Source organism: Poeciliopsis prolifica, unplaced genomic scaffold (genome assembly GCF_027474105.1).
Source record: "Poeciliopsis prolifica strain line A6 unplaced genomic scaffold, Auburn_PproV2 SCAFFOLD055, whole genome shotgun sequence".
NCBI lineage: Eukaryota > Metazoa > Chordata > Actinopteri > Cyprinodontiformes > Poeciliidae > Poeciliopsis > Poeciliopsis prolifica.
In genome coordinates this window covers 2,465,123-2,477,831 of record NW_026562430.1, presented here as the reverse complement: position 1 = coordinate 2,477,831, position 12,709 = coordinate 2,465,123, and the positions used below count along the sequence as shown (strand labels likewise).

The following is a 12,709-nucleotide window of genomic DNA, read 5'->3' as shown; positions in this document are numbered from 1 at the left end:
GTTGAAGCTTAACAGCCCTTCCTTTCTCATCTCGTCGCTGATGCTGTAATCCACACACGCACAGGGAGTGTTGTCTGTTTTACAGCCTCATATCACAGGACGTTACTTCTATATTTTATGGGAACGCTTGTTTTTATGGGAGGAATGAAATGCTGATTAAAAGGCCAGAACACAAATATTTATGCAGACTTACAGTTTTGTAATCTTCCAAGAAGAGTTTTACCACCTGGGAATATTAAATCACTAAATTAGGCTGCCTTATTTCCTGTGACAAGGGGAACATTTCCCCTTCAGCCAAAAGATTTTACACTTGATGTAGCGGAGAAACATGTTGAAATCCTTTCTTATAAGTGCTTTTGCAATAACAAAATGCTGAAATGTGTAAAAAAACAGAACCATCTGCTTCATTTGCTATATGCTAAAATTCACTGTTTTATTTAAACAATTCCTTTTAAAAATGAGAGAGAATCAGATGATGTGTGTGGAAAAGAGGAAGTAATTTGTAGTTTATTACGCTTTAGTTGTGATTTTATTGAAGGAATGCTAATAGTAATCATGTGCTGATTGTGTTAAAGGTCCAAAAAAGAGATGAGAAGCAAGATGAAGACTTCGCTCCCAGGCAGACCCAACTTTCGTCTAAACGAATGCTTCGCGATGAGGTCATCCTTTAGCTTCAGTTGCTAATTTCACAGTTTAACAGTTTATTTTGTTAAAATTAAACATTTCAAAGTGAAACAAGCAAATCTGCTGGTGGGGGAATAACCTGCTTGTTTATAAGGATGCACCAATCCACTTTTTTCACTGCCGATTCCGATTCGATGCTGAAAACATCACTGAATTGACTTAAAACATTTCTTTTCTTAAACACAGACATAAATGTACTGAATAATGCATTTATTTGATAACTGCACCAGTACAGCACACTTAAATACGCCAAAAACTTTACAAAGTGGCTCAAACAATTAAAAAATAAACGGAGATAAACCTTTGAAATGGTTCAGAAATTAGGAATTCTAAATATAATGTGAAATAAATAAATAAAGCAAACAAAGCACAGAATTAGACTGATTGGTGCATCTCTATTTGTCCATTCCATTATATTCATATTTTTTCACTGTGACCAATCAGACTGAGTCCTTTAGCTGTTCTTCTAGTAAAGTTTTCCCAATCCTTTCCAGTATCAACACGAAGCTCCGGTCTTCCAGTCGTACACCAGCATTTACTGGGACCTGAAGCAGAGAACCCTCACACTTTTCCAGCAGGCAGCTCGGAAGGTACATGTGCAATTATCAGGAGTGGACTGTGTGGTATTGTTAGTGGATAATATCTCTTTATGACAGGACAAAGAGAAAAAAAGTGGGTTTAAATGTGCACACTTGAATGAACGAGCACGTCATTTTCTCTGTGTGCCTCATTAGAGGGTGAGCCCCCCTGCAGCTCTGTCACTTTCAGCTCAGTCAGGTGGAAATTTCTAATTGTCTTTAGGTTCAGTCAGGATCCATTAGTGTTCGTATTTACTTTAATTACTGTAGCATATAAGCACACCTCTTTACGTGGCGTCTAAAATAAAAGATAAACGAAAGGAAAACTACATGAAAGTAAGATAATTCATTGCTGTTAGCGAGCCACTTTTTAATTTCCCGTTAGTTTGCATTAGTTTGCAGAATGAAACTGAAACGAGTCCGCCGGACCTCATTAGGAGCTCGTTATGGAAAAAGGAAGGAAGCTAAAAGTCTGAATGTCAGAAAATAATTTAAGACTCAGCATGAAGTTTGAAGTTGTGGAGAATCGGTAACAGGCTCTCGTCTGCCATCCAGGTGGTGATCCGATACCGCATGCAGCGCAGACTGGCCTCTTTAAAGAAACTGGTGGACAGCATAAAGAATGATCCTTCAGTGCTGAATGGTTTGAATCATTTGTGCTACGAGGAAAAAAAACCTCAGGATGACATGCTGCATCTAAAGCTAATCTTTGTGTTTTTTAGCAAAGGAGATTGTCATATCTCTCGACAACGTGTTGCCGTCATCTTTCCCAAATTCCCCCCATGAGGACAGTTCCACGGTGAGAACGTCTTTTAACTCTACATAATGTAACATGCTTTTCTTTTTTTCCAATACATTTTCAATTAAACAGTTTGACATGAAGAAATGAGGCAATTTTCATCCATTACTTCCTGTGGGAAACGTAATTGATCTAACAATGGAATCAGCGAGGAAGCTCGGTTGCTGGTGCTTTGATTAAATCTTAGATTCAGACGCCCTGCAGAGTTCTGGACCTCAGAGTTGAGCTGAATAAAAATGTCCATTTGTCTTCTTGATATTTCAAGGCTCTCAGGAATTTTGTGGCTGTGCCTGTGGATCCTATCGATGTGACCATGACGGCACACATTCCTTTCTTCAACCTCCAGGTCAGTACCTGTTAAAACACCTGGCGCTCATATATCACTGGATATGTAACCTGCAGCGTGTTGGATTCTAATTCAATAATAGAAAGGGTCTGGAATGGTTTCCAGGTCGAGATTAGGAGAAAAATGTAAGCGAAGGAAAAATATTATAATTAGGCCCGAGCAGCTAAGCGCTGCGAAGGCCTATTGTTTTCCTATTGTTTATTAGGCCCGAGCAGCTAAGCGCTGCGAAGGCCTATTGTTTTCCTATTGTTTCTTATTATTATTATTATCTCCCTCCAAATGAATTGGCTTTTTGGGGGCTTTATCATATTCAAAAACTCACCAAACTTGGCGGAGGGCTTAAGCCTGTTTCAAATTTACGTATTTTAAAGTCGTCGCAAAAATCCCACAAGAAATGGCTCAATAGCGCCACCTAGAAATTTTCAAAGGACCCTTTGCTATTCACTTACTTTATCCTAGAGACATGAAATTTGGTACACTTGTAGAGCTCCCCAAGATACTCAAAATTTACAATTAATGTCATAGTGCAAGTATCACAGGAAGTCGGCCATTTTGGATTGAAGGTCCAATTTTGAGGCCATTTTTGCCGTTTACAGCCTCCGTATTTCATCGAACTCCTCCTAGGGATTTCCATTGACCGGCTTCAAACTCGGTCAGTCTGTTCATAAGGCATGTCCCATCTAAAGTTATCAAAACGGTGAGTTTTTGAGTATGCTGAAGGGGGGTTAGCAGGGGTCAAAGTTCACCTACTCGCCGTAAAAAAATAAACTGCTATATCTCCTACACAGAAACTCACAGAGGCACCAAAGTTACTGTGATTGATCATCATCGGCTGCCCTACAATAAACTATGGTCGAATGATGACATCACTTAGGCCACGCCCCCTGAGAACAGGAAGTGTAATGTTTTACTGTGAACGGTCGCTCTCTGACCCCTTTGACCTCATCAACATGAAACTGTGCCAAGACACAGAAAACATGTTGGTGTATTGAGGATTCCAACCCCGACCAGCTTCGATGGAGCAGATGGGCGTGGCGGCGTGGCGAAGTGACCTGTAACGCCATCGCCATACGTTTGGCTCTCAATTCCACATTTTTAGGCCCAGCTGCTCCAATTTCACAAAGATGGATCCTCATCCACTCCCCGACAGGAATCCATCACAATATTTGGTGGGCGTGGCCTAATTTCTCTATAGCGCCCCCTAGAAAACTTTAAATGATCAGCCCCAAGCCATGCTTTAACCTACAATTACGAAACTTTGTACACGTGTGTACCTTGTCAGGACTTACAAAAAAGTCTCTTGGAGCCATGGTCTAAACCCCACAGGAAGTCGGCCATTTTGGATTGAAGTTCGGATTTTGACCCATTTTTGCAGTTTGCAGCCTTCGTATTTGATCGAACTCCTCCTAGGGATTTCGATTGATCGGCTTCAAACTCAGTCAGTCTGTTCATAAAGCATGTCCCATCTAAAGTTATCAAAACGGTGAGTTTTTGAGTATGCTGAAGGGGGGTTGGCAGGGGTCAAAGTTCACCAACTCCCATAAAAAATAAACTGCTATATCTCCTACACAGAAACTCACAGAGGCACCAAAGTTACTGTGATTGATCATCATCGGCTGCCCTACAATACCCTATGGTCGAATGATGACATCACTTAGGCCACGCCCCCTGAGAACAGGAAGTGTAATGTTTTACTGTGAACGGTCGCTATCTGACCCCTTTGACCTCATCAACATGAAACTGTGACCAGACACCGAAGACATGTTGGTGTATTGAGGATTTCAACCCCGACCAGCTACGATGGAGCAGGTGGGCGTGGCGGCGTGGCGAAGTGACCTGTAACGCCATCGCCATACGTTTGGCTCTCAATTCCACATTTTTGGGCCCAGCTGCTCCAAACTCACAAGGATGGATTCCCATCAACTCCCCGACAGGAATCCATCACAATATTTGGTGGGCGTGGCCTAATTTCTCTATAGCGCCCCCTAGAAAACTTTAAATGATCAGCCCCAAGCCATGCTTTAACCTACAATTACGAAACTTTGTACACGTGTGTACCTTGTCAGGACTTACAAAAAAGTCTCTTGGAGCCATGGTCTAAACCCCACAGGAAGTCGGCCATTTTGGATTGAAGTTCGGATTTTGACCCCATTTTTGCAGTTTGCAGCCTTCGTATTTGATCGAACTCCTCTCAGGGATTTCGATTGATCGGCTTCAAACTCGGTCAGTCTGTTCATAAGGCATGTCCATCTAAAGTTATCAAAACGGTGACTTTTTCAGTATGCTGAAGGGGGGTTGGCAGGGGTCAAAGTTCACCTACTCCCCATAAAAAATAAACTGCTATATCTCCTACACAGAAACTCACAAAGGCACCAAAGTTTCAGTGATTGATCATCATCGGGTGTCCTACAATACCTTATGGTCGAATGATGACATCACTTAGGCCACGCCCCCTGAGAACAGGAAGTGTCATGTTTTACTGTGAACGGTCGCTATCTGAACCTTTTGACCTCATCAACATGAAACTGTGACCAGACACCGAAGACATGTTGGTGTATTGAGGATTTCAACCCCGACCAGCTTCGATGGAGCAGCTGGGCGTGGCGCCGTGGCGAAGTGACCTGTAACGCCATCGCCATACGTTTGGCTCTCAATTCCACATTTTTGGGCCCAGCTGCTCCAAACTCACAAGGATGGATCTTCATCCTCTCCCCGACAGAAATCCATCACAATATTTGTAGGGTGTGGCCTAATTTCTCTATAGCGCCCCCTAGAAAATTTTAAATGATCAGCCCCAAGCCATGCTTTAACCTACAATTACGAAACTTTGTACACGTGTGTACCATGTCAAGACTTACAAGAAAGTCTCTTGGAGCCATGGTCTAAACCCCAGAGGAAGTCGGCCATTTTAGATTGAAGTTCAGACTCCACTGCGGGTCCTACATTAATCTGCCAGCTATATTTCCTCGCTAAACCAATGAATCTGCACCACATTTTTTGCATCGTCAAGGAGCGCCTCCGAACGCATCAGTGCGTACCGCCTGGTGGACGGGCGCGGAAACTGCGCAACAACTTCTGTGTTAGCACGTGGCCAGCGTTGATGGAAACTGAGCAACAGCTTCCGCGGTGCGGGCGGAGGAGCTGAAAACTACGTGAGAGCTTCTGTGGTTGCTGACGTGAGGCGACGGTTGCTAGTACCCCGCGGTGGCAATAGGCCGGAGCGGCGCTTGGCTGCGAGGGCCGTTCGAGGCTGCTTGCAGCTTTAATTATTAGGCCCGAGCAGCTAAGCGCTGCGAAGGCCTATTGTTTTCCTATTGTTTCTTATTATTATTATTATTATTATTATTATTATTATTCTCCCTCCAAATGAATTGGCTTTTTGGGGGCTTTATCATATTCAAAAACTCACCAAACTTGGCGGAGGGCAAAAGCCTGGTTCAAATTTACGTATTTTAAAGTCGTCGCAAACATCCCACAAGAAATGGCTCAATAGCGCCACCTAGAAATTTTCAAATGACCCTTTGCTATTCACTTACTTTATCCTAGAGACATGAAATTTGGTACACTTGTAGAGCTCCCCAAGATACTCAAAATTTACAATTAATGTCATAGTGCAAGTATCACAGGAAGTCGGCCATTTTGCATTGAATGTCCAATTTGGAGCCCATTTTTGCCGTTTACAGCCTTCATATTTGATCGAACTCCTCCTAGGGATTTCCATTGACCGGCTTCAAACTCGGTCAGTCTGTTCATAAGGCATGTCCCATCTAAAGTTATCAAAACGGTGAGTTTTGAGTATGCTGAAGGGGGGTTAGCAGGGGTCAAAGTTCACCTACTCGCCGTAAAAAAATAAACTGCTATATCTCCTACACAGAAACTCACAGAGGCACCAAAGTTACTGTGATTGATCATCATCGGCTGCCCTACAATACCCTATGGTCGAATGATGACATCACTTAGGCCACGCCCCCTGAGAACAGGAAGTGTAATGTTTTACTGTGAACGGTCGCTATCTGACCCCTTTGACCTCATCAACATGAAACTGTGCCAAGACACAGAAAACATGTTGGTGTATTGAGGATTCCAACCCCGACCAGCTTCGATGGAGCAGATGGGCGTGGCGGCGTGGCGAAGTGACCTGTAACGCCATAGCCATACGTTTGGCTCTCAATTCCACATTTTTGGGCCCAGCTGCTCCAATTTCACAAAGATGGATCCTCATCCACTCACCGACAGGAATCCATCACAATATTTGGTGGGCGTGGCCTAATTTCTATATAGCGCCCCCTAGAAAACTTTAAATGATCAGCCCCAAGCCATGCTTTAACCTACAATTACGAAACTTTGTACACGTGTGTACCATGTCAGGACTTACAAAAAAGTCTCTTGGAGCCATGGTCTAAACCCCACAGGAAGTCGGCCATTTTAGATTGAAGTTCAGATTTTGACCCCATTTTTGGCGTTTATAAACCATTTCAGTAATTCGCCACTTGGGGTCAGTATTGCTCCACAAATGAAACAGCAGATAAACAGGATGAAGTACAATATCAATATTTTGCCAGTAGGTGTCAGTGTTCCTCCACCAATGACAAACAGATCCACGGGCGGATGGGCGTGAAAACTTTGTGAGAGCGTTGCCATGACATTTCTAAAAGGATAGAAATGTCTCATATAATTTTTTGTTGAATTAAATCATGCAGTAAATGTAGCGTTTTCTTACTTCTTACAAACCATTTCAGTAATTCGCCACTCTGAGTAAGTATTACTCCAACAATGAAATAGAGTGGATCATCCGACTGACGCCAAATTGGATACGTATGACCTTTGTTGACCTCTAAAGAGAAGAACAGCATTGAAATATATTTTGACTCCACTGCGCGTCCTACATTAATCCGCCAGCTATATTTCCTCGCTATACCAATGAATCTGCACCACATTTTTTGAATCGTCAAGGAGCGCCTCCGAACGCATCAGTGCGTACCGCCTGGTGGACGGGCGCGGAAACTGCGCAACAACTTCTGTGTTAGCACGTGGTCAGCGTTGATGGAAACTGAGCAACAGCTTCCGCGGTGCGGGCGGAGGAGCTGAAAACTGCGTGAGAGCTTCTGTGGTGGCTGGCGTGAGGCGACGGTTGCTAGTACCCCGCGGTGGCAATAGGCCGGAGCGGCGCTTGGCTGCGAGGGCCGTTCGAGGCTGCTTGCAGCTTTAATTATTATTATTATTTTTCTTCCCACCTCTTTGGGGGGCTTTTTGGGGGCCTTATCATATTGGAAAACTCACCAAACTTGGCGGAGGCCTTAAGCCTGTTTAAAAATTTTTATTTTTAAGGTCATCACAAAAATCCCACAAGAAATGGCTCAATAGCGCCACCTAGAAATTTTCAAAGGACCCTTTGCTATTCACTTACTTTATCCTAGAGACATGAAATTTGGTACACTTGTAGAGCTCCCCAGGACGCTCAAAATTTACAATTAATGTCATAGTGCAAGTATCACAGGAAGACAGCCATTTTGGATTGAAGGTCCAATTTTGAGGCCATTTTTGCCCTTTACAGCCTTCGTATTTGATCGAACTCCTCCTAGGGATTTCGATTGATCGGCTTCAAACTCGGTCAGTCTGTTCATAAGGCATGTCCCATCTAAAGTTATCAAAATGGTGAGTTTTTGAGTATGCTGAAGGGGGGTTAGCAGGGGTCAAAGTTCACCTACTCGCCGTAAAAAAATAAACTGCTATATCTCCTACACAGAAACTCACAGAGGCACCAAAGTTTCTATGATTGATCAACATTGGGTGTCCTACAATACCCTATGGTCGAATGATGACATCACTTTGGCCACGCCCCCTGAGAACAGGAAGTGTAATGTTTTACTGTGAACTTTCACTATCTGACCCCTTTGACCTCATCAACATGAAACTGTGCCCAGATACAGAAGACATGTTGGTGTGTTGAGGATTCCAACCCCGACCAGCTTCGATGGAGCAGGTGGGCGTGGCGGCGTGGCGAAGTGACCTGTAACGCCATCGCCATACGTTTTGCTCTCAATTCCACAGTTTCTGTTCCAGCTGCTCCAACCTCACAAGGATGGATCTTCATCCACTCCCCGACAGGAATCCATCACAATATTTGGTGGGCGTGGCCTAATTTCTCTATAGCGCCCCTAGAAAACTTTAAATGATCAGCCCCAAGCCATGCTTTAACCTACAATTACGAAACGTTGTACACATGTGTACCTTGTCAGGACTTACAAAAAAGTCTCTTGGAGCCATGGTCTAAACCCCACAGGAAGTCGGCCATTTTAGATTGAAGTTCAGATTTTGACCCCATTTTTGCCGTTTACAGCCTCCGTATTTGATCGAACTCCTCCTAGGGATTTCGATTGATCGGCTTCAAACTCGGTCAGTCTGTTCATAAGGCATGTCCCATCTAAAGTTATCAAAACGGTGAGTTTTTGAGAATGCTGAAGGAGGCTTAGCAGGGGTCAAAGTTCACCTACTCGCCATAAAAACATAAACTGCTGTATTTCCTACACAGAAACTCACAGAGGCACCAAAGTTACTGTGATTGATCATTATCGGGTGTCCTACAATACCGTATGGTCGAATGATGACATCACTTAGGCCACGCCCCCTGAGAAAAGGAAGTGTCATGTTTTACTCTGAACGGTCGCTATCTGACCCCTTTGACCTCATCAACATGAAACTGTGCCCAGACACAGAAGACATGTTGGTGTGTTGAGGATTCCAACCCCGACCAGCTTCGATGGAGCAGCTGGGCGTGGCGGCGTGACGAAGTGACCTGTAACGCCATCGCCATACGTTTGGCTCTCAATTCCACATTTTTGGGCGCAGCTGCTCCAAACTCACAAGGATGGATCTTCATCCACTCCCCGACAGGAATCCATCACAATATTTGTAGGGTGTGGCCTAATTTCTCTATAGCGCCCCCTAGAAAATTTTAAATGATCAGCCCCAAGCCATGCTTTAGCCTACAATTACGAAACTTTGTACACGTGTGTACCATGTCAGGACTTACAAAAAAGTCTCTTGGAGCCATGGTCTAAACTCCAGAGGAAGTCGGCCATTTTAGATTGAAGTTCAGATTTTGATCCTATTTTTGGTGTTTATAAACCATTTCAGTAATTCGCCACTTGGGGTCAGTATTGCTCCACAAATGAAACAGCAGATAAACAGGATGAAGAACAATATCAGTATTTCGCCAGTAGGTGTCAGTGTTCCCCACCAATGACAGATCCATGGGCGGATGGGCGCGAAAACTTTGTGAGAGCGTTGCCATGAAATTTCTAAAAGGATAGAAATGTCTCAGATAATTTTTGTTGAATTAAATCATGCAGTAAATGTAGCGTTTTCTTACTTCTTACAAACCATTTCAGTAATTCACCACTCTGAGTAAGTATTACTCCAACAATGAAATAGAGTGCTTTAGAAACACAGCTGAAAATGATGAAAAATGACGAACTGTAGTACTTCGCCATGTGCATATGATCGGCTGTAAATTACACGTGGATCTTCCGACTGACGCCAAATTGGATACGTATGACCTTTGTTGACCTCTAAAGAGAACAACAGCATTGAAATATATTTTGGTTCCACTGCGCGTCCTACATTAATCCGCCAGCTATATTTCCTCGCTAAACCAATGAATCTGCACCACATTTTTTGCATCGTCAAGGAGCGCCTCCAAACGCATCAGTGCGTACCGCCTGGTGGACGGGCGCGGAAACTGCGCAACAACTTCTGTGTTAGCACGTGGCCAGCGTTGATGGAAACTGAGCAACAGCTTCCGCGGTGCGGGCGCAGGAGCTGAAAACTGCGTGAGAGCTTCTGTGGTGGCTGACGTCAGGCGACGGTTGCTAGTACCCCGCGGTGGCAATAGGCCGGAGCGGCGCTTGGCTGCGAGGGCCGTTCGAGGCTGCTTGCAGCTTTAATTCCAAATTGTGTTCCTTTCCCCATATTTTTATAAATCCAAATTAAAAGCCTGACCAGAGAAGAAATATTACCTTATTTTTTTCCAACATTGATTGTAGAAAATACTGGAAAACTCCAGAAATGTGAAGTATGTGGAAGAACTCTGTCTGTTAATTTTTTACAGCAGCATTATATCGCAGCCCTTTTTTTTCAGCTGACATTTGCCAAAAGGCAATGAACACAGCGGTCAGGTTGTGAGTTCTTTACTGAGACAGACAGCCATATGCTCCCACACTCACATTATCTTAGCATCAGCAGCTAGCTTAACATTCATGCCTGTAGACAGGAGCACTGAGAAGGAAACCCAGAGCGTGTCTGCACCGTCTCCAGGTGGCCTTTATCAGCTTTTCACCTTTTCATCCCTCACAAAAATAATTTCTCTTCCCACGTTCGTATTTAATGACCCATTAATAATTGTCTGCGTCGCAAGGGAATATTGTCTGCTTCTATTTGAACTATTTTTACATCAATCCAGTCAGAGTTTGGAGATGTTTTCAGGAGGTAAAGCAGATGATAATTTAATTCACTTATTTATTTCATCATGAGAAAGTCTGACGATGAAGATTTGGACCCATTTTAGTCCTCTGTATGCAAAAGTATTCCAGAGTTAATTGTGAAGTCAGACCTTAAAATCAGCTGGAAACCTGCAATAAATTATTTTACATTTGTTTTATGTTACCTTTATCTCACCAGGCTGAGTTAACTGTGAACAAATTCTCATTTTTAATGTTCAGAAAACACTAAAACATCATACAGCAGAAAACAGAAGCATATTATAAAACCACATTCATACTGACTAAACATGCAAAATGGCTGCTTTGTTTTGCACACAGGAAAAGCAGCATAAAGGACCATGTAGAAGTATATTGTTTCTGCAGGTGTGAATAATATGAGAAAGTGATGTGATGTGTTGAATGACTGTGCATCTAGGAAGTGATATTAAAGAAAGCGGAGTTCATGTGGAGCTCTTGAAATAACAGATGGCAGGAGGTTCTGAAAGCAACATGCAGCCAGAATGATTTACTGTGCTTCTCATCTATAAAATGATTGCCTTTGAGTAAATATAAAGGGTGGTTTTTTTGAGGCAACGTGAAGGTAAAAAATGCATTCACTTCCTCTAAGAGTCAGGTAATCTAACTATGCTAACATTGATGCTGTCCAGGTTCCCCAGCACTACCAGCTGATGGGTTACCAATTCACTTGTGCCTGGGAAGCGTTTAGCTCCTATTGTCCCACTACACTGGCCAGACCTCTTCGTGCTGGAGCGCCGGTAACTATGACGCACCTTAATTAAAATGTATGTCAGACTCAATATGTGTGTCAGTCTGTCTGTCATATTTATCTCCATTTTAGGAAGTGCAGGGTCCAGTCGAACAACAGCTAGATAGAGAGCTGCTGAAATACGGAGACAGAATGATGGATCGGGAGACTGCTGGACTCTCCTTCAAGCTTCCTGCAGCTCTCATCAAGCCTTTCAACGCAAATCCTCTCCGAATCTTTGTATGGATGGGATTTGTGTAACTTCACATCCATTCATACAGGAAGCATATCTGGCTGATTATTTACATTGACATTTTGTTTTAGAACCCGGCCCCGGGCCTTCAGGCTTTTAAACTGCAGCCCAAGTACTTGGAGAGCGACGTGGAGGTTCACCTCTGTGCTCTGCCGAAGTAAACACAACCTCGCAAACTTACATTGTCCTTTTCATTTTTCGTAAAGCTTTTTACATTCAATCGTTGCTGTTTGTGTAGGTTTGCACAGTGTGAAAACAGATCTGGCTTAAAGCCACCAACTCCACTGGCCCACTTTCTCCATTTCCAGGTAATTGTCTTTATTTTTTTCTCAGATTACAGCAATATAATACATTTTATTGGAATTTTATGTGATAGAAGAACACAAATTAGCAATTGTGTTTCACTTTATGGCTTTTTGGTATTTTTCTGTGGAGCTAATCTCTATTTTCAACTAATCTGAATAGGAAAATTGTTCAGTTAATTTTTTTTTCCTTTCCTACCAACAGAAAACAACCGGCATGAACATAAAACAGATCTCCGCCCCAGTCACCAATATGAGCTCTCGTCGTAGGTATGTGCTGAGTGTTGTCATTTTAACCAGAAGACTTTAAATTGTTAGTTATTGTATAAAAAGCTGGAGAATGCTGGGTAATCTCAGCATCAACTTATTCTGGTTCTGCCTCGTCTGGTTCTGACTTTAAACCAAGTACCAACAACTGAAGGGAGCCATAACAAAAAGTAAACAAATATTGCATATTTCTCACATGAAAAATCAAGCCTGCACTTGAAGTCCTACATTTTC

General features: G+C 43.0%; 1 protein-coding gene across 5 annotated transcripts in view; it reads left to right on the top strand.

Annotated features, from left to right (window-relative positions):
- The window catches only part of cfap221 (cilia and flagella associated protein 221), a 91,697-nt gene that overhangs the window by 6,887 nt on the left and 72,101 nt on the right, over positions 1-12,709 (top strand). For all 5 annotated transcript variants that reach the window (XR_008608138.1, XR_008608139.1, XR_008608140.1 and 2 more), the window contains 10 exons: positions 576-659; positions 1,179-1,274; positions 1,818-1,905; positions 1,985-2,061; positions 2,327-2,407; positions 11,556-11,663; positions 11,747-11,893; positions 11,978-12,063; positions 12,145-12,214; positions 12,414-12,478. Coding sequence is in view for 2 of the 5 variants with exons in the window: in XM_055059665.1 (XP_054915640.1) it covers positions 576-659; positions 1,179-1,274; positions 1,818-1,905; positions 1,985-2,061; positions 2,327-2,407; positions 11,556-11,663; positions 11,747-11,893; positions 11,978-12,063; positions 12,145-12,214; positions 12,414-12,478 (902 nt within the window). In the remaining 3 variants the exon portion in view is untranslated. The remainder of the gene's footprint in view (positions 1-575; positions 660-1,178; positions 1,275-1,817; positions 1,906-1,984; positions 2,062-2,326; positions 2,408-11,555; positions 11,664-11,746; positions 11,894-11,977; positions 12,064-12,144; positions 12,215-12,413; positions 12,479-12,709) is intronic.